Raw genomic sequence first — 21,405 nt, forward strand, 5'->3', positions numbered from 1 at the left:
GGAAGAACATCATAGATATGATCTTAGAAACTCTCCCCGCATCTCTTGATACCTCCAAGATGAACTACTTCATAAACAAGCTAGAGTACACTGTTACCAAGCTTATGGAGGAACTTCACACTGCTGTAGGTTTCACTAAGACAAAGAGGAATCAAAGAGAGGCACATGCTACTGAGCAAAAAGCCTCCGCCTCTGGAACTGTGAAGAGACCTTACAAGGCCGATAAAAAGAACTGTCCCGCCTATCTCAAAGCAAAGGAACATAGTATTGTACTAGTTACCGAAGCATGCTTAGTAGCTGATAATGTATCAACGTGGATTCTTGACTCCGCTGCTACTAACCATATTTGTTGTTCCTTGAATGGTTTCAAGAAAAGCTTAGAGGAAGGCGAGTTCTGTTTCAAATGGGGTGATGGGAGCCTGGTGTCCGCGAAGGCTGTGGGATCCGTGACGCTGTCTTTTGAAGACCGCACTTTAAACTTGAATAATGTTTATTTTGTTCCTACCTTTGGGAAGAACTTAATATCTGTTGCTCGTCTTTTAGAGCAAGATTATTGTTTAAAGTTCATTAAGAATTGAATTCGTATTTCGTTTCCTGATAATTCTTTTGTCACTGATGCATGTATGAAGAATGCTCTTTTCTACATCTATCCCACTAAACCTTCTCTTTTAGACACCGAAATAGATAATGATCTAATTAGGGAGCAAAAGAGGATCAAACTTTCTGAATCCTCCGATCTAACAAAATCAACATACCTCTGGCACTTAAGACTTGGTCATATCAGTCTAGATAGGATTAAGAGACTTGTGAGGGATGGTCCACTCCAAGCCTCTGCAATAGGTTCACTATCTACTTGTGAATCCTGTATAGAAGGAAAAATGACTAAGCGACCTTTCTCCGATAAGGGTCAAAGAGCCACTGAGTTGCTGGAACTAATACATTCTGATGTATGTGGTCCGCTCAACCAACAGGCACGTGGAGGATACGAATACTTCGTTACCTTCACTGATGATTACTCAAGATATGGGTTTGTCTATTTGCTTAAACACAAATCCGAGACCTTTAACGTATTTAAGGTCTTTAGGGCTTTAGTGGAAAAGCAAACTGGCAAAGTGATCAAAACCCTTCGATCCGATCGAGGTGGTGAGTATATGTCTGGAGAGTTCGATGACTTTCTTAAAGAAGAAGGTATCGCTTCTCAGCTTACCGCACCTGGCACACCTCAACAAAACGGAGTGTCAGAGAGAATGAACCGAACTCTAATGGAGATGGTTAGATCAATGATGAGTTACTCATCACTCCCTCCTTCCTTTTGGGGATATGCCCTCGAAACAGCCGCTTACATTCTGAACCAAGTTCCGTCTAAAACGGTTCCTGGTACTCCTTATGAATGATGGACTGGCCGTAAAGTGAATCTTGGCCGCATCCGAATTTGGGGTTGCCCTGCACACGTGCTGAGGCAAAAGACTAGCAAGTTGGCTAGTAGGTCAGAATTGTGCCTCTTTGTAGGATATCCGAAGGAAACCAAAGGTTTTACTTTCTATAGTCCCGAGGACGATAAGACTTTCGTTAGCACGAATGCTCGTTTCCTCGAGGAGGACTTTATGAAGGATGCAAAACCTAGAAGCAAAATTGTGCTTGAAGAAAAGTTGGGTGAGGAAGCTTCTACCTCATCTGTAAGAACTGTTCTTACCCCAACTGAAACACAACCTAACTCATCAGAATCTCGTCAAGTAGTACTTAGACGTAGTGGGAGGGCTACTCAAAAGCCTGACAGGTACATGTCTTATGGAGACTCTCTTGTAGCCGTCTCCGACATGGATGACCCTGTTTCCTATAGCCAAGCGATGGCTTGTTCTGAATCAAACCTTTGGCTTGACGCCATGAAAGTTGAAATGCACTCGATGTATGTCAACAAAGTCTGGAAACTTGTAGACCTTCCTGAAGGGATTAAACCCGTAGGGTGTAAGTGGATATACAAGAAGAAAAGGGGTCCTGATGGGAACGTCGAGACGTTCAAAGCACGACTTGTGGCGAAGGGTTATACCCAACAAGAAGGGATTGACTATGAAGAAACCTTCTCGCCAGTCGCGATGCTTAAATCCATCCGCATACTCCTATCCATAGCTGCAGCTCTCGACTATGAGATCTGGCAAATGGATGTCAAGACAGCCTTTTGGAATGGCAATCTTGACGAGCGCATTTACATGGCTCAACCAGACGGTTTCGTGGATAAAGGTCAAGAGACCAAGGTTTGTGAGTTGCTTAAATCCATTTATGGACTAAAGCAAGCATCTAGGTCATGGAATATTAGATTCGATGAAACTGTAAAGAGCTTCGGCTTTGAACAGTCAATAGATGAGCCTTGTGTTTACAAGTTAATACACGAAGGCAAAGTTGTGTTTCTGGTACTATATGTCGATGATATACTACTCATTGGTAATGACGTGGGTAAGTTATCTGAGGTTAAGGTCTGGCTAGCAAAGCAATTCGATATGAAGGATCTAGGAGAAGCCGCGTACATTCTGGGAATCCAAATCTTTCGAGATAGGAAAAACCGGACCCTATCGCTCTCTCAAGCATCTTATATTGATAAGGTGATGGATCGCTTCTCGATGCAAGACTGCAAGAGGGGTCAAACACCCTTTAGGCATGGAGTTTCACTCTCTAAGGACCAGTCTCCCAAGACTGCACAAGAGATTGAAGACATGAGGAAGATTCCATACGCCTCTGCCGTAGGAAGCCTCATGTATGCTATGCTTTGCACTAGACCTGACATCTGTTTTGCCGTAGGCGTAGTTAGCCGTTTCCAATCCAACCCTGGACCCGAGCACTGGATTGTTGTTAAGCATGTTCTTAAGTATCTTCGAAGAACTAGGAACTTGATGCTTACATACTCAGGTACTGACCTGACTATGACGGGATATACCGACTCCGATTTTCAAGCGGATAAAGATTCCAGGAAATCCACTTCAGGATCTGTGTTCATCCTTAATGGTGGAGCTGTCGTGTGGAGGAGTATTAAGCAATCTTGCATTGCTGACTCCACAATAGAAGCAGAATATGTGGCTGCTTGTGAAGCATCCAAAGAGGCTGTATGGCTTAGAAAATTCCTTAAGTATTTGGAAGTTGTTCCAAACGTCGACGAGCCCATGACCCTTTATTTTGATAATAGTGGGGCTGTCGCTAACTCAAAGGAACCTAGAAGCCATAAGCTCTCTAAGCATGTTGAGAGGAAATACCATTTGATTCGAGAGATCGCGCAACGCGGAGACGTGGAGGTGAAGTAGATCTCTGGCAGATCTATTCACCAAGGCCCTGGCGAACATGGTCTTCGACCAACTTCAAAAGGGATTAGGCATGTAGGACTACTCACATCTTCTTTGAGTCAAGTGGGAGTTTGTTGTCAATGGTGCCCACAAGAAGAGTAGTAGTGTCTATTTATGTACATTTGATGTCATATAGTCTTACGAAGACTCTTGCTTGTAATTGTCTATTCATTCATTAATAAAGTTGAAACGTTCATTCATTTTTTCTTTGTTTGAAGCTTTATGATAAAACCTTAGTCTTTTAGTCCATAAACAAACTTAACAACTTACGAAGAGACAAATGTAGATTTGCATGAACAAACTCTTCGTAGTTTGCTTAAAACGATATATTCGCAATCTTAGGGTCAAATGACTATTGACCTCAGTATGATTGTTAGAAGAATCTATGATGTCTGGTTATGAGGCATTGAGAGTTGGGGACTCTATAGTTCTTCTAGGTATCTTCCGAAGGTACTGAATTGACCAGTGCACTTCTAGAGACAATATAAGAACAAACCATATAACCTCTTATGTCTCGAAGTCACTATGTATGAATTGCATCATGCTTACCTTAATCCTGAAATGAGACATGCCATTTCACACCTTAGTATTCTCATTTGAGAAAGTCAAAGTTCGGACTCACTATGTGATTCCGACCAAGGCCTATTGGTGAAGTACTAAGTTGTGAGTCTGTCATGAGTAACTTTGTGAAGTTCTCATAGATATGGAATTCATGTACAAGATTGCTGAAATGCAATGTATGTCACCTCATGCTTTGTTCCTTGGAGTGTGAATAAATGAACTGGCCAGTGTCCAAATTGAGTCCTGACTCTTTTGGATGAAACAATGTGACTTGTTAGCTCCTCGTCAATACATTGTTTCTAACTTATTCACAAGCGACGAAGGAGTTGAGGAAATAACAGCTAGAAGGGTAAAATGGTAATTTAGTAAATCCCGACTAGCTGATGACATTCATGAAGGGTAAACATAGATAATATTCAGTGGATCCGCTCATCATAATTAGGTCGAATTCTTGAGTAGAAAACAAATTCATTTGAACCGAGAGATTTTCAGTGTCAGCTCTTTAGTGGAGTCAGTTGGCATTAAGCTAAACTTGGAAAAGGTTTGTGAACTTTTGAGTCCAAGTTTTTAGCTCAAGCTTTGTTCATTTGGGTCCATGAGGTCACTGTCACGAATCACATCGATAGGAATAGTTAAACTGGAAGCTAAGTCAAAACAAGAACGAAAATAGTCAAAAGGGTATTTTTGTATTTTGAGACATATGATGAAACGAATGTCAATAAATTTTTTGACAAGTTCATTTGATGACTTAATATCACTCGGCCATAACTTGATTATTGGGCCTTGTGAATTAATTTCGTTTCATAAGAATTTTATTGAAAATTCTTAATGGGCTTTTCTCATGTTGTCATGAACAAATGAAGAAGCTTCTAGAAGCTCCTTCTAGATGAGAATAGGCGCCCATGATACCCAAGGAAAGAGAGTTTATTTTGTGCATAAATGTATTTAGATACTTGCCAAAAGAAAAAGAGGAAACAAATTTGCATGTAGATGCACAAGGAATTTCGGCCAAGAGAGTAATGGGCAAGCCAAGGAACAAAAAAGGAAACAAATCCAAGCCTCTAGGAGGCAGCCTTGGGCGCCCAACATAGAAGAGGAAATTGCTCATGAATATGTGATATTCTATAGAAGAGGAAACTACCTTATTGAAGGTGAGACCTCTCCTATAAATAGGAGCCTCATTTCCTCACAATTCATTCCATCCAAGTTTAAGAGATTTGAGAGACTCTCTCTCTAGAACTTGTGGCCGAAAATCCTCTCTCTCTCTCTAGTTTATTTTCGATTTTTCTTGCTTTGGCACCTAGGTCCTCACTCGACCTAGTGTTTAGCTCTGCGACTTCGAGACTCGTTCTTAAGTCGTAGTGTTTAAAAGTGCCCACTCACTGATTCCTTCTTTTCGAGTGATTTAGTGATAGAAACTTTCGTGGTTGCTCGAGGTGCCGAGGAAAGAAAGAGAGACGTGCTGCGAGGGGAGACGAGCGTTGCAAACTTTCCACAAGCTTCTTCAAAGTTCAAGCTTCAAGAAAGGTTAGTAAACTTCTAGCTCATATTGGTTTTTAATTACATGTACTTGCACTTGTCTAGGTTAGTCAAAACTGTTTTACTTGTAAAAGAAATTTTTTAAAATTCCGCCGCTTACCGAAGCGTTAATTATTTTCTCAAACCCTAGATCGATTCCAACACAGGCAGAAGATGACCACCGAACTATACTGACACGGAGCGCTTAAAATACACACACGTGGAAAGGCTAGTCTGGATGCTACTTAAATGTATGTTTGTATGATTGTACGTATGTATTTATAATTGTATGTATGTGTGTATGATTGTTAACAATCATGCTACTTGAAGTACTTGATTTCATTTTGAAACTGTTGTACGTATGTATATGATTGTTAACAGTCGTGTCTCGAAATCAAATGATTTATCACTAAATCACATCATTTCATGACATATGTGTCACAAAATCACATAATCTTATGCCAGATGTGTCACAAAATCACATGATCTCGTGACACATCTGTCACGAAATGAGGTGATTTCATGACACATCTGTCACGAAATGATGTGATTTAGTGACACATCTGGCACGAAATAACGTAAATTTTGTTGCTTTATAAACCGTTCTTACCAATAAACCCAACACTAATAAAGTTCTAAACATTGAAAATGGAATACATACCAAAACACAAAGGAAGTTCTAAACATTAAAGGAAAAACAAGAAAACATAAACCAAGATACGTGTCGAATTACAAACCAAACCATGACCCATCTCTGGAGCTCTCATTTCTATTAGAATTGGGTTGCGGCAAATAGCTCTATTGTGGCCTACATCTCCACGTCGGGAACATTTATAAAGCGGGGCATCAAATTCTCCTAGAGAGGGAATCCTTCTCTTCCTAGGTCTACCTGCCGGACGCCTAAGAAGTTAGGTGGATTTACTTTGATCTGTTTGATTTTGTCGGGAAAAGTCCATGACGATTCACTTCCTTGAGGATGAATAACCTCTGCATACGCCAATTTCCAATACTCGGTCGTGCCGTAGCGACAAACCGCAATAGCATGGGCACATACAAATAAATCAGTTTGAAATTCTCGACATGAGCATGTCTTATCAATCAGGTTCACCGCCCATGGTGTTCATCTGTGTCTAACACCTCGAATTCGTATACTGCAAGGTCGGACCTAAAACATAAGAAAAAAACTTGAAACATAAAATGTGTCACTAATTAATTTCACTTCGTGACATATGTGTCACGGACTATACGCATTACGTGACAGATGTGTCACGGACTACATCAGGTTCATTACAAATGTGTCACAGACTAAAACATAATAAACAAAATTAAATACCAAAGATACATATACCTGCATATTTACCAAGACACCAAGTTTTTTTAACATTTCGTTATGAAATTCCACTGACAACACACTTTGAATTGATGACGCCTTTTCTCTTTGTTGGTAGAACAAAACTTGCATTCTCTCCCTCAAACAATCAAGGCACTTCACTATTGGAAATGATCTTACTTTGACGGTTAGCGCATTCAAAGACTCTGCGTTGTTTGAAGTCTAATCGTATTCCTTAAGGTCTTGAAAAAACAACGTGCCCACTTCTCATTTCCTACTTCGTTCACAAGGGACGACTGTATCAACGGGTCTTCCTTGTCCAACATGTGCATAAACTTTTTATATTCAAATATAGTATATGCCTTGGCTGCACCGTAGAAGTTCCAGTTGAATTCCTAGCCAAGTTTTTTGAATTTTGCCTTGACGTTATTCTTCACATGGTATACGCAAAAACCATGTTCTGCTTTTGGAAAAACTTTCTTCGCGGCGTTAATGATCCTGGTGTTTGGTCAGATACGATGACCATGTTATCTTTTTCCTCAATGCTTCCTTAAGTTTATTGAATAAGTAAAACTAGGACTTGGAATTTTTTGACTCACCAACACCATAGCAGGAATATTTTTTCATTCGCGTCCATCACGGAAGCTGTAAACATGCTGCACTTATGATAGTTTGTCAAGAAGGTTGCACCAACAATAATGACAAGCCGACAATACTTCCATCCCTCTCTGAATGGAGCCAAAGAAACGAAAAAGTACATGAAATATTTATGGCGATTAGTTTTTAGGTCAATGAGAGAACCTGGATTCTTTTGCTCTAACATGTATTTGTATTTTGCAAGAGAGGCATACGACTCATCCTCAGTCCCATATAAGGACGATATCATTCTTTTGCCCTCCATGCTTTTCTGTATGAAATATTGACTCCAACCTTTGTTCGCGTGTAACTCTGTATCTCTTTTGGGGTACAACTATGTATACTTGGATCAATAAATTTGTGTTTCACCCTCTCTCCAACCAAGATTGCAGAAGCTTGCGGTTGATCTTTTTGTTGGTCCTCTGTAGAACATGTGTGCTTTGGATCATATCTTAAAACATAAACATGTACACACGGTCAATTACATTTTGTTACTTGTTTTGGTTGATTTTGTGACACATGAGTGACGAAATTGTCAAACTTCGTTACACAAAATACATCCATTTTCGTGACAGATGTGTCACGAAATGCATCCAGTTCGTGACACATAAGACACGAAGTGCATCCATTTCTTGACACATCAGACACGAAATGCATCTATTTCGTGAATGTTGTGTAACGAAGTTAGGAAATTTCTAGATCAAATCAGTTTGAAATGATACGAAGTTTGAGCGGAGATGAAATATTACCTTTTAATTTCAAAACAATATGTGTTCTTTAGCTTCACTGCCAGACCGCCCAATCACAATTTTGACCCGCACAAATGACATGAAGTTTGAGCGGAGATGAGTTCTTCGTTTTGAAATGATAATGATTATTGATTGCATCCATCTACAAATGCTTCAACAAAGCCGTTTTGTTTGCGTATAATCATTTTTTTACACTTATCGGAGATAAAATTTCCAGCACGTCAATATCGATAGTATCGACACATGTATCTGATTCTGGAGACGTACAGGAACACCCCCCATTTTCTCGGCTCGATACCTTCTCTTTTCTATGGGATCGAGTGGGCGGCTGTGGCGAAGAGAAGGCTTTGCCTGGTGTTGAGTTGGTGGTGGAGCCTCTATCAACAAAATAATCGGTGGCGGAGAACCTCTGGGTTGGGATGTCGGTGTCGCCTGGCTAAAAGTATTGCTGTCATCCAGCCCAATAGTATCATTGACGAAAGCCTCCGGACTTGTTAAGTCTCATTCACGTGACTCGGATATAGGACTCAGCATGTTTGGAATGATCCTGATTCGATTGCTAGCGAATCCACTCTCACTTGTGTTTGGTGTTGGAGTGGATCCAACCCGTGGAGAAGAGGTTCCATCCGTTTTTTTATCCTCAAACGGTTCTTGACTAATCTCAAGTACAGGATTCAACTTTGTCCGGTTCGGTTCGTTCTTCCTTAAATGCAAATAACATCGCAAACTTTCATTGTCGTCTATGGTTGACGGTATGAGCCGTCAGTTTAGTTTTGACGACGATTGAATGCGTTGCAGGGGTCATGTTCAACCGAGCGTACAATGTTTGCATAAAGCTTGAGTAATTCAAGTTGGTAGACAGTAAAAGTGTAAGAGTACCACCCTCTTGGTATACGCCCGATTGTACCACATTCTCGCTATGCTTAGCATATAAACATATTTCTGTCATCCATGTATACGTTTGGTCACATTAGATATAAGTATTAAAATAAGATTGTTAACATCGAAATACATCCAGTTCGTGATACATGTGTCACGTAGGGCTTCCACTTCCTGACACCTGGAAAACTAGCGAAAAAAAAAACAAAAAAAAAACAAAAACAAAACTCCATTTTTGGCGAGCTAATCACTTAGAAATGCATTGGAACCACTTTCAAAATGAATTAAATCACTTAAACTTGTTCTTATTTGTTAAAAAGACGACGAACTAACTAAAATATGTTGGAAGAATTTTTGGATCTTGACCCAAACCTCATAAGCAACAAAGAAGACGAGTTCAGGGTTCCACAACGAGGAAGAAAACGAGCCCAACCCCGACTCACGTTGAGACAATGACCAACGAAGAAGATGAGCATATTTATTTGGGAGATTGGACTTTTAAAATTGGTTCAGCATTCAAACCTACAATTTGCAGAAATTCCTGAGTGCGTTTGGATTCCAGCAAGAGGAAGAGAGAAGGATTCCGACGATCCTCGTGAAGAAGGATTCTGGCGAACCTCGTGAAGAAGGATTCCGGCAAACCTCGTGAAGAATCTTCCGGTGACCGAAAACTGAAGAAAGAGAGTGCAACACCAAGGACGGTCAAGAATGATGAAGACTGGAGAAAGAGGGAGAATGGTTTACAGTGACTGAGGAAAATTTAGTTTGAAGGTAGTTGAGGAAACAATTAATTATCTAACCTATTTCTAGTACTACTTGTGTCCATTTTTTTGGTTTCGGTTTTGGTTTTGGTTTTGGTTTCGTAAGTGACGGTTCATTTGTATTACGACTAAGACCATCTCCACCCGTACGCTAAAGGGTGGGGATAGCGTCATTCACTGCTCCAATCGAACGTGATATCTCACGCCATTATGGCGTGGGATATTAAATAGGTTTAGTGTCACGCCAAATATGGTGTGACACTATTCTCTACACCAAAATATTTTTTTAGTCTATATAAAGTTTATAATTTATATATTTGTATTGATTTATAAAATTATATCATATTTATCCTTAAATTATTCATTAAATTTATTTTCAAATACAACATTAACATTATTTGGAGTTTGGGAAAAACTAAAACGACATTTATTTTAAAAGAGAAATAAAATAACATTACAACGACATCGAAATGTAAAAAAAAAAAAACATTAAAATAAAGAAAAAAAAATGCAACAAAATAAAATTAAAAATAAATTTACAATACATAAACTAGTAGTCGGGAAGATATTCTATGTGTAATTGTACTTTATTTTATTTTATGTTATTTGTTTTGTATTGTATTTTGTTTTTAATAAATATTAAGTTTACTTTGTGTTAATTTGTATTTTGAATAATTTTATGGAGTAATACTTCATTATTAAATAATAAATAAGTGGTATAATAGAAAGATATTAAATAAATATAAGGGTATAGAAATAAATAAGAGAAAGTTGAATATAAAATTAATATTTCAATTTGGTGTAAGAAAAATAGAGTTCGGTTGGAGATAAGATAGTGTTTGATGTGACATGTACTGTAAAATAGAGTAGAAAATGGTGTTATGGTCGAGGTGGTCTAACACTCTATATGTTGAAAATGTGGGAACTGGAAACCCACTGAACAGACTTCACACTCTCCTCCATGACCAACCACAGTAACCAAACATCCTGTTCTTCATTTCACCGCCGCGGCGACTGTTGCATATCCCACATATTCTGGGAAACAGCCTCCGCCAACGCCGACAAGCCCGCTCTCATTCACGCCTCCCATCTCTCCGTCTCCTTCTCCTTCTCCCGCCTCCTCGCCGCCGTCCGCTCCCTCGCCTCCCGCCTCCGCTCCTCTTCCCCGCCGCCCACCATCGTCGGAATCTACGCTCCTCCCTCCGCAGACTATGTCGCCGCCAGTCTCGCCGCGCTCCGCCTCGGCCTCGCCTTCCTCCCTCTCGACCCTTCCTGGCCGAGACCGAGGCTTCTCTCCGCCATCGCCTCCTCCGGCGCCGGAACCGTCCTCGCCACCAAGTCTCCCTTCGGCCTCGACTCCACCTCCGACTGGATTACCACGGCCGGCGATTTCCGCGTCCTCTGGTTCTCGACGGAGGAAGAAGCCGCCGGAGGAGATGTTCCAGAGGATTTCGATTGGCCGTGCCAGAGTGATGAGGAGAGGCTCTTCTCTTACGTCATGTACACTTCCGGATCCACAGGGAAGCCCAAAGGCATTTGTGGAACCGAACAAGGTAAAAAAAAAAAAAAAAGTGGCACTGACGATATTAAGTGACGTGAAACTGGAAATAACTTTGTGTTTTTATTTTTGAAGGCCTTTTGAACCGGTTCTCGTGGATGCAAGAGCTGTATCCGCTGAGCGGAGACGATGTTTTGCTGTTTAAGACGCCGATAAGCTTCATCGATCATATCCAAGAGTTTCTCGGCGCTGTTCTCACTGGTTGTACGTTGGTCATTCCACCTTTCAATGAGTTAAAGGGAAATTTGTTCTCCATTGTCAATTTCATACAGGTACTCTATTCGGTTCTAGGTTTTACTTCGAATGCTAATCTTTCTTGTCAATTTTTATAGTTCGGTATTTATGAGCGTAAATGAGAATGTGAAGGCTTAATATTCTTTTGTGAGGTTGATAAACTTGTTTGGTTCGGAGTTCTTATTTTCCTGCTGTGTTAAAAAAGCAATAAGGGAACCAATCTTAATATGTTATTTCAGGATTATTCTATCAGCAGACTCACTGCTGTTCCATCCCTGATGAGAGCTATCCTTCCTGGTTTGGAAAGTCAGCGAGAAATGAATGCCTTGAGCTCACTGAAACTCTTAGTTCTAAGTGGTGAGATTTTTACTCTGCCCTTATTCGATAGGATATCCAAGACATTACCAGGGACCACTATCCTGAACTTGTATGGGAGTACCGAGGTGAGAATCTATGTGTTTCTCTTCCGTCGCATTATTCATTGTGTGAAGCTTTGTTGTTTACTTGGAAAAATGTATGTCTCCTTCCCTATCTCATTTCATGTTTAGAAATCATATTTCTTGTGAAGTTCAAGTTACTAACTATAATTAGACAGCAGATGATATCTAAATAATCTTTTTCATCAAATATCTAAATCTTGTACATAGTAATTGGTAAGATACCACTTTTTTTTTTCTGTCGCTGTCTTGTTGAATCACATGTCGTGGTTGCACATGATAGAGTTATTCTCAGCTCTATGGGAGCGATCGATTACTTTATGATTAATGCCTAAAATGTGGATATCCAATACAGGTTTCTGGTGATTGTGCTTACTTTGATTGCAAGAGGCTGCCAGTGATTTTAGATTCGGAGACACTAGCAAGTGTTCCTATTGGTGTACCCATTGCCAATTGTGATGTAGTGCTTGTTGGTGATGATGACCTTCCCAATCACGGAGAAATATATGTCTCTGGTGTTTGTAACTCTGCTGGATACTTCCATGACTCTAAATTTATGTCCTTGGATTGTGAAAAATTGCCAAAAAGCTGTGCAAGTTCTGGTTCTTCAGATAAACATTGGAAGGTGTATTTTAGGACGGGGGATTATGCTAGAAGGCTTCAGAGTGGTAACTTAGTTTTCTTGGGCAGAAAAGATCGTACTATTAAAGTAAATGGACAGCGGGTTTCTTTAGATGAAATTGAAGATGTACTAAGTGGACATCCTTGCGTAGAGGGCTCTGCCGTGTTCTCCCATAAATTTCAAAACGAAGGAGTTATTTCACTGGTGGCGTATGTAATATTTAAAAAGGATAAAAGCAATGAAATTTGCACCTCTCACATTAAAAGTTGGATGGCTGAAAAACTTCCATCAGCAATGCTGCCTAATAACTTCGTTTTAGGTGAAGGAATTCCTACAAACTCCAGTGGAAAAGTTGATTATGAGTTATTATTGTCCGAGTTTCTACAAACGCGTGTAGAGGAAGATAATTTGGATGTTGCAAACACTCGGCTGTTACAATTTATTAAGAAGGTTTGTTTCCTCATCATAGCATTTGCTTGGTATCCCGTAGTAGAAGAGAGGGCTGTTTATCTTTCGAAGGATAATTTGGTAACCGATAAGAATCTTACAAAAAGTGCCGACCATCAATCGTATTTTTTCGTTTCTTGACTTATTATAGATTTGTGGGTTTACCTTTATTGATTCCGTTGGCTGACCTGCCACTATTAATAGAAAAAGTTACTGTTTCAAAAAAAATTCCGTTGGCTGACCTTGGTTGACTGTTCTAATGTTGGCTGCACATACTGAAAAGAAAAATTATTTGTTTATGTTGACTTGTTCATCTTTATCATACCATAGAAGACTTCAACTGTTAAACTCGTACTGACTCTGATATTTTAAATTGAGTGCAGGCTTTCTGTGATGCCTTAACAATCGAAGAAGTTTCAGATGATGATGATTTTTTTCTGATGGGTGGAAATTCTATTGCTGCCGCCCATCTATCACATAAACTTGTTGTTGATATTAGATTGATATACCAGTTTCCAACCCCATCTAAGCTTTGTACAACCCTCCGTGCCAGTAGATTATTGAATTTAGATTTGATGGAAGATGCTAATCCCTATTCTGAGAATATAGAATACAGGCTTCAGTTGTCAAGAACTCGTTCCAGGGAGAGCGAAAGCAGTGGTGTTAGCGCTAAATGCTCGAAGCTTGATTCGAAACTAGATGACACCGAAGAGGGCCTCGCTCATTTAAATGGAAGTCCATGGACCATGACCTCTGATTTTTTAATTTGCTCACTCAGTCGGTGCAACAAGGTCATATACGGAGGTGATGACAGATTGAAACACTCTTTCCATGAGAAGTGTGCAGAACTGCCAAGGAATTCAAAAGTTTCTATGCAACAATTATGGAAAGTTCACATGGGATCTTGCGTTGATGCATCACCGCTTATTCTATTTAAAGGCCCAGAGGTGTACTTGTTTATTGGATCTCACTCACATGAATTTATGTGTATAAATGCCAGAAGGTAAGGAACTCTTTGCCCACTACTTTTTATTGATAAGTATTTATCCAACACTGCCTGCTTTCATTGATAACTACAACCGGGCCCTTTTTATCAATACAATTTTACTCTCTTCTAAAGGAAAAAAAAAAATTGGTAGGGCAGAGAACTTTTGTATACTGTTGCTTAGGTTATCTTTTCTTTTAGTGTTTGCGGATGCAAGAAGGATATACAGATGGGTACATCATAATTTTACTGAAGATTTACACTATCATTTAATTTTGTTTAGTGGTTTTGTACAGTGGAAGATCCAGCTTGAAGGTCGGGTTGAGTGTTCAGCAGCTCTCCTTGCCGACTCTTCCCAGGTTGCGTGCCAATTTGATAATCCTTTTCTATAACTGAGAGATTCCATGTCAGGAGACTTGTCATTTTTTTTAAATCACCAGAGTACAATTATTTTTAGGTTATAGTTGGATGCTATGAAGGGAAACTATATTTTATTGATACCTTAGCTGGCAAGGTTTGTTGGGCTTTCCAAACATCTGGTGAGGTATGAAAGTTCTAATGCTTAAGCACAATTTTTAGTTTGTGTCCTTCTGTGCATCTTAACAAACTCGACCTCATTCCTTGAAGGTGAAGTCACAGCCAGTTGTTGATAGTAAAAGGCAATTAATCTGGTAATTTATCTGTCCGATTCATCTTTGTATTATACCCAACTAGTGCCACTCCAAGCCAGCTTGAGCATTTTCTTATCTTTGCCCAAAAACTACTGAAAAAAAATAAGCTATGATTTTTCCTTAAACTATCTGAAGGTGTGGATCACATGATCATCATCTATATGCATTGGACTACATACATCATTGCTGTGTATATAAGGTTCACTGTGCTGGGAGTATATTTGGATCTCCCATGATTGATGAGGTAAATTTCAATAGTAATTAATTGTAAATTACGTTTGTTTTTCCTTGTAATTAATCAGGTGCAAAGTATCTTCACCCAAAATTTGTGCAGGTCAATGATATCCTTTACGTGGCGTCAACTAGTGGTCGTATAACAGCTATATCGATCAAGGTTTAAAAATTGCATCATGATATTCGACCAACCAACCTATTTTCATATTTTTTTATCCGAGATTCCTTGCTCATCATTTCATTAGTTATCTTGGTCATATTTCCAACATGTGATGCAGGATTCAGCTTTCGAAATCATGTGGCTGCATGAATTAGACACACCGGTGTTTGGATCTCTTGCTTTGAGTTCTTATACTGGAAATAGTACGTGTAATTTTTTTTTTTTTTTTTTTTTTTTTTTTTTTTTTTTACTTCTAGTCCTGCAATTGTTATTCACTCCCTGTTAAACAAATCCCAATCCGCTATTCGTTTATATCAAAACTCTATTGGTCTTGTCTTATTCATTTCTTAAATCGAAATTTGTTATGTATATTTCTCTATTTCAGTTATATGCTGTTTGGTGGATGGTCGTGTTGTATCATTGGATTCAAATGGATCTGTTATTTGGAAGGTGAAGTTTTTTTGCTCTGTTAAAAAATCTTACTCTGTCATGATGTTATCCATCTGTAAAATCGTTAGGAGTGACGCATCATTGTTGCAATGGTTTCCGTTGCGGTCAAGTGTTTTCTTTAATCACAAAAAAAAAAAAAAAAAAAAAAAAAAAAACAAAAAAAAACAAAACAAAGGGGCATTAAGTGCATACAAGTCTGTTTGTAAGTTTAGGGCGTTTGATATTAATTTTTACTATTTTCTACAATACTATGGTTCAGTTTTACTAATTCTAGTTGGTCCTATATTTTTTTACTTTAATCTAACTGGTGATGTCACTTATCAGCATAAAACTTCTGGTCCTATATTCGCTGGAGCATGCATATCCCTGGCTCTTCCCTCTCAGGTATATAGAGAGAAATAAACAATAACCATTGTTGAAAACATATTCGTAAGCTTAATCTCTGTTTAATTTTCCTACAGGTTCTCATATGTTCTAGAAATGGAAGCATATTTTCATTTGAAGTGGTATGTACCTACAGTTCCTGGAAAATTTATAAATCCGCGAAGCATTTCTTTTTTCTCTTGATGTAATCATATTAAAAGAATAGTAGTTTAATCTTAATTTTGCATTGCATATTTATCTTCCCTTTTATTTGATTTACTTGGTCTTTTCGTCTCTGTAACTCACCGGTTCTGATTTTGAAAAATCTGAGAAAATAAAATGAAACTTGTTGTTCTAGTAAAAACAACGGTAATTGGAAAAATGTGGTGGAATTCACGTATCTGGACGTATCTTTTATTTTCTCTTGAAGAGTTTGAAGAAAATAATAAATCAGAAGCCAAAAAAAAAAATAATAACAAATGTAAAGTCTATCACATGCTCTCTTTCTTGAGCACTTCCGAATATTTTTTCCTTAGTTCTCGCCTTCATCAGTCAAAAATTACATGTTAGTGACTGATCTGGTCAATCCAGGAAAATGGTAAAATGTTGTGGGAATACAATGTTGGAGACCCGATCACCTCGTCGGCCTATGTAGATGAGCACTTGTGTTTCACATCTGATCTCTCCTCCGTTTCCGGTGACAGGTAAAATGAATTTATAAATATTTACCTCAAGGCTCAAATTTACTTGTTCTTATATTTATATAATAAAACACATTTCAGGTTGGTCTGTGTTTGTTCGAGCTCGGGTCGTGTAGTTTTGCTCCAAGTCAGCTCCAATATTACGAAAGAGTCGAAAGTTACGGAAATAGGAGGGATAGAGCTAAAAGGAGATGTGTTTTCTTCGCCTGTTATGGTTGGTGGAAGAATTTTTGTTGGTTGCAGGGATGATTTTGTCCACTGCCTTGCGTTAAACATGTCGCAGTTAGCTTGATAGGGGAACAAATAAAAAAAACTTGTTCCCAAACGAGTGAAAAGAAACAATTCGTTAACTATATGGGGTCCTCTTGGTAAAAATAGGAATAGTTGATTTATTTATTCACTTATTTTTCCTCTCCCTCCCATAGTCCCATATATATATATATTAGTTACAACTTACATATATAGGGTCCTCTTTAATAAATAAAAAGAAAAGAAAAAAAAGAGTTGATTTATTGATTTATTTTTGCTTGCATATTAGGAAATCAGAACCAATTTAATGCATACGATTAGGAAACCCACAAGACCCGATATAGTCGCTTTATGCATTTTTTTTACATCTGTTTTAAAACCGTCCAAGGCTTGTAACCACAAATGTTGAGAGGCAAAAACGAGAGACAGGAAAGTGGAGAGAAACAAGATCAAGAGAGAGCACCATTTTTTTGGTGAAATCTTCTTCCCAACCCAAAACCAAAACCATGGATGAGCGAAGGAAAGGTGATGTTAGAGTGTACATCGTCTCGGTCCTCTTCTTCTCCTGCATCGTCTCCGGCGGTGTCTTCCTGGTAATGTACATGTTCTTGCCGGAGACCCAATCCTCGGCTTGGTATCCAATCGCCGGAATGGTATTGGTCTCTGTTCCCTGGGCCTTTTGGCTCTTCACATTCGTGTACAGATGTATCAGATCCCACCATTCCGTCCCCACCAACAACAGTGCTCGCTTCCACAAAGCCGCCGGAGGTGGCAGCGCCCGCGAGCCGGCGGAAGATTCGCCGGATGAGGACTTGCCGGGCTCGGAGTCTCCGGGGCCCGGAGAACGGAGGGTTCAGTTTGGGCCGGTCATCGTGTTGGGCAGCGAGGGTGATCGCGATTTAACCCCGACGGAGCTTCTACAGCAACAACACAACCGCGAATCCAGCGAAGTCTCCAACTGCTCCGGAGAGAGCGAAATTCCGTTGAGATCGTCGGCTTAGTCTTCCCATTTTTGTTTTTCTTTTCTTTTCTAAACTGTAATTAAAGTGTTAAGATCGGGGCATATTGGCAGAGGATTGAAAAATATTTGAATGATGCTGGTCGGAAAAACCGGCCAGGAGAAGATGGCCTTGCAATTGAACACGGAGAGAGAAGAGCTTTGATGGCCTGAATTGAATTGTAAAACTGAGACATAGAAAGAAGAGTCATATGCATATTGATCCACAAAACGATTCGATCGGCTTGTTTCCAATTTTTGTCTTTTTTTTTTTATTTTATTCATCTCCTCTTCATTTTGTGTTGCGTGTGCAGACGATTTACATAGCGCGTGAAAGCGGTTACGGAGGTAAAATTTAAGCTTTCCTTTGATCCATCATGGTTTGCAATGTCGACAGGAAATTAAATATCGGATCTTCCTTTCATACGGATATTCGTTTGCAATGTCAATATTGTATTATTATTATTAATATTATTTTATGAAATAAACAAATTATCCGAGTAGAGAAATGGAAAAAGCAAGGAAGAAGTAAAACTAGTGCCTCTTCATCTTCATCTTCCTCTTCTTATTACTAACTTGGCAGTTGTTGCAATCGCTGACACTGGAACCAACACACCCAAACTTCCTCTTCATCTCTTTCCACAGACTCACCTTCTTCTCCTTCTTCTTCTGCACCACCACTGATCTCGTCTCTTCTCCTCCGATCATCTCTCTCTTCATTGCCACGCACTCTCTCTCCAGCTCTCCCAGCTTCTCGCTCATGGCTTTAATCTCGTAGTTGTGAACATCATCACTGCCATGGCCGGCGACCAGCAGTCTCGCCTCGTCATCTTCCTCTTCCTCTTCCTCTTCCGCGTGAGAGCTCTGCGCGGCGACGATGGAGTCACGGAGCTGAAGCTGAGTGGCGAAGAGCACCTGAACGACGGCCCGCATGGGAAGCCTCTGGTTCCTGGCGGCGTGGTCGCAGGCCCCGGGAGACATCCTCTCGAAATTCAAGACCCGACACACCTCCTCTCTCTCCGACTCGCTCAGATCGGCGTGCGCTCCCAAATACACGTCCACTCCTTTGTACACCGCGTCCGAGCTCCTCCCGCTCAAGCTGCATATCCCCGCCGCCATGTCCGCCACCTCAGCAAACGACTTTCGGTCCATTCCCGCCTCTCCGGCCACCTCCACCAGGTACTCCTCAACAAGCTCCGCCACCCGTTCCTGGCCCATCGCGCTCCCATGGTGACTCCCGTAGAAATGCTTCAGAACTCTCCTCAGGCAGTCCACGTCACACCCTTGACGACCGCTCGCCGCCGCAGAAAGCTCCTCCACCGTGGCTTCGTGGAGCCGCCTCCCGATCCTCGACTCCAGCGACTCTCTGCACTCCGAACTCGCCTCCAACGCGTTCGCACACGCCAACATCTCGAACAGAAACCCTCGATCCCCCTCATCATCGCCCTCCTCCTCCTCGGGAAGAAGCCGCTCGACGGCCTCCACGATATCCCGCCGGGAGTTCCTCCCGTACTCCGACACGTCTCCGTCTCCTTTCCCGAACGCCCACTTCCTCGCGTAGCGCCGGAGCGAGGCCGCCACGTGGCGCGATGGCACGCCCCGCCGGAGCATCTCCGCGGCGAGCGGCTGGAAGAGTCGGAGCGGAAGGACAGCGAGGTCCTCGGATCTCCAGCCGATGGCGAACAGCTTTCTGCGGGCGGAGAGAGAAGAATCGGGGTCTCTGTGTGGGCTGTCGGAGGCGAGGAGGAGGCGGGGGTCAGAGATGGCCTTGGAGACGAGGGAGTCGACCAAAGGGGAGAGGAGTCCGATGGCGTTGGCGTGGCGGAGGACGGGCTCGCAGGCGCGGAAGGCACGCACTGATTCGTTCCAGGCGGGAAGGACGCGGCGGTTGATGAAGGCGATGCAGCGCCGGAGGAGGTTGTCGCGGCACAGTGACTCCGACATGTCCAGGGCGTGGGCCAGGCACGCCACAGGGACCACGTTCTCCGCCCTCAGGTTGGGCTCCCGTCCCTCGCAGAACCTCACCACCATCTCCAACGTCTCCGGACTCGCCGGAATGTCCTCCACCATCCCCCCCAAGTCCACCTCCTTTCCCGGTTTCAGCGCTGACGCTATTTTCCCGCATTTCGCCGCCAGAAGATCCTACGTACGTGCACACTTCAAATATCAGTAAAATACATATATTTATTTTATTATATGCATGTGCGAGAGAGAATCATGCGACGTACACCAAGATCCATACTAACTGGCGAGTTCTTGAGTAATTTGGTTCGTCAGAAGAAATTTAAATTCAGGACTAAGATTTGCTTAACGTATATTTAACGATTTTTATTATAACCTTTATTTATTTATTTTATCTCCTATACTTATGCAACTATATCCCACGTTTTTTGGGAGGTTTGATCAAATCAAACAACACATACATAATTACTTTTGGACTACTTCAACCTCTACCATTTCTTCTTCTTCTTCATTTCTTTCTACCCACGTATGTGTTTAACTAGTTACAGGCACACGCTTGCGCGCGTGGAAGAGAGAGAGAGAGACAGAGAAAAAAAAAAAAAAAAAAAAAAAAAAAAAAAAAAAAGAGAAAACCCAAAATCCACGTGTCCCCGTTTGGTATAGCCATGTGTCGGCCTGATGAGGAAGTTGTAAAAATCATAATTAGTTACATATTATATAGGGACTGGTTTCGATCAAAAAAAATATATATATAGGGACTGGTGTTAACTATTCGCTCAAGTAATTTCGTAAGATAAATAAATTATTATAATCATTTGGATAATTTATTGCTATACTTGTATGATTAAATTTTTTACGCCTTATTTTCCATCCCTAATAATATAATTAGAATTTTTTATTTTTAAAATCTAAACAAAATTAAAGTTTAAAAAATAATAAATAATAAATCATTCAATAAATTAAGGTTAACGTCTTTATGTTAAATAAAATTAAAAGAAAAGAGAGAAAAATATAAGAGTGTAAAAAAGAAATAAAACATACTAAATGTGTTTATATGAAGAGAAAAAGAAGGTTCGACATGTGTGAATAGAAATCGAATAGAATAATCAATTTAAGATATGTTAAACCAACTAAACTACATGATAGGTTTGAATTAAATTAGCCATTATTTCAAGTGTTTTAATTAAGTAGAGAATTCTGATGTCACAATTCAATTTAATATTGGAAACTATACTTTAAATTTAATTGGCAAAATATAACGTACAAAAATATGTATAAATTTTTTTTCTTTTTTTTTTTTTTTTTTTGCGAAGCATAAAAATTTAAGAGTATGAAAAAAAAACAATTATATATAAATACTTCGTGTATAATTATTGCATAATATTATATGTTTTATAATTATTATGTGAATAAAGTCAACTCGAAGGAAGAAAGCGTGCACAAAAATACCAAATAAAAAGAAGTAAAATAAACAAACTTTATTTAATAAAAACTTGTTTCAGAATAATAAGAGTTAGAAATAATAGAATACTCATGTTATACAAAGAAATAATTTGTTAAAATTCCTCATGA

At 40.0% G+C, this 21,405-nt stretch overlaps 3 protein-coding genes across 4 annotated transcripts; 2 read left to right on the forward strand and 1 right to left on the reverse strand.

Annotated features, from left to right (window-relative positions):
- The first annotated feature begins 9,296 nt into the window (after positions 1-9,296).
- Positions 9,297-16,926, forward strand: LOC149390315 (AMP-dependent synthetase and ligase family protein). Of its 2 annotated transcripts, XM_089619519.1 has the most exons (18): positions 9,297-9,445; positions 9,538-9,773; positions 10,708-11,316; positions 11,397-11,593; positions 11,795-11,998; positions 12,348-13,064; positions 13,445-14,064; positions 14,330-14,405; positions 14,504-14,590; positions 14,674-14,717; positions 14,853-14,961; positions 15,052-15,111; positions 15,230-15,314; positions 15,497-15,561; positions 15,886-15,945; positions 16,023-16,067; positions 16,516-16,628; positions 16,707-16,926. In XM_089619519.1, the coding sequence occupies exons 3-18, from the start codon at positions 10,725-10,727 to the stop codon at positions 16,915-16,917; spliced, it is 3,285 nt and encodes a 1,094-aa protein (XP_089475645.1). In that variant the 5' UTR covers positions 9,297-9,445; positions 9,538-9,773; positions 10,708-10,724; the 3' UTR covers positions 16,918-16,926. The 2 variants fall into 2 exon arrangements, with proteins under 2 accessions (XP_089475645.1, XP_089475644.1); XM_089619518.1 differs by having other exon boundaries at positions 9,297-9,773.
- A 454-nt stretch (positions 16,927-17,380) lies between these two features.
- Positions 17,381-18,214, forward strand: LOC149390316 (uncharacterized). Its single transcript, XM_089619520.1, has one exon. The coding sequence runs from the start codon at positions 17,381-17,383 to the stop codon at positions 17,873-17,875; it is 495 nt and encodes a 164-aa protein (XP_089475646.1). The 3' UTR covers positions 17,876-18,214.
- A 649-nt stretch (positions 18,215-18,863) lies between these two features.
- LOC149390317 (BTB/POZ domain-containing protein At5g17580-like) lies at positions 18,864-20,111 on the reverse strand. Its single transcript, XM_089619744.1, has 3 exons — positions 20,100-20,111; positions 18,944-20,013; positions 18,864-18,894 (listed from the first exon to the last, which is right to left on the reverse strand). The coding sequence occupies exons 1-3, from the start codon at positions 20,109-20,111 to the stop codon at positions 18,864-18,866; spliced, it is 1,113 nt and encodes a 370-aa protein (XP_089475870.1).
- Positions 20,112-21,405: the final 1,294 nt, after the last annotated feature.

The sequence above is a fragment of the Urtica dioica genome, chromosome 7 (assembly GCF_054948205.1).
Source record: "Urtica dioica subsp. dioica isolate 48M chromosome 7, U.dioica_male_clone48M_v1_H2, whole genome shotgun sequence".
Lineage (NCBI taxonomy): Eukaryota > Viridiplantae > Streptophyta > Magnoliopsida > Rosales > Urticaceae > Urtica > Urtica dioica.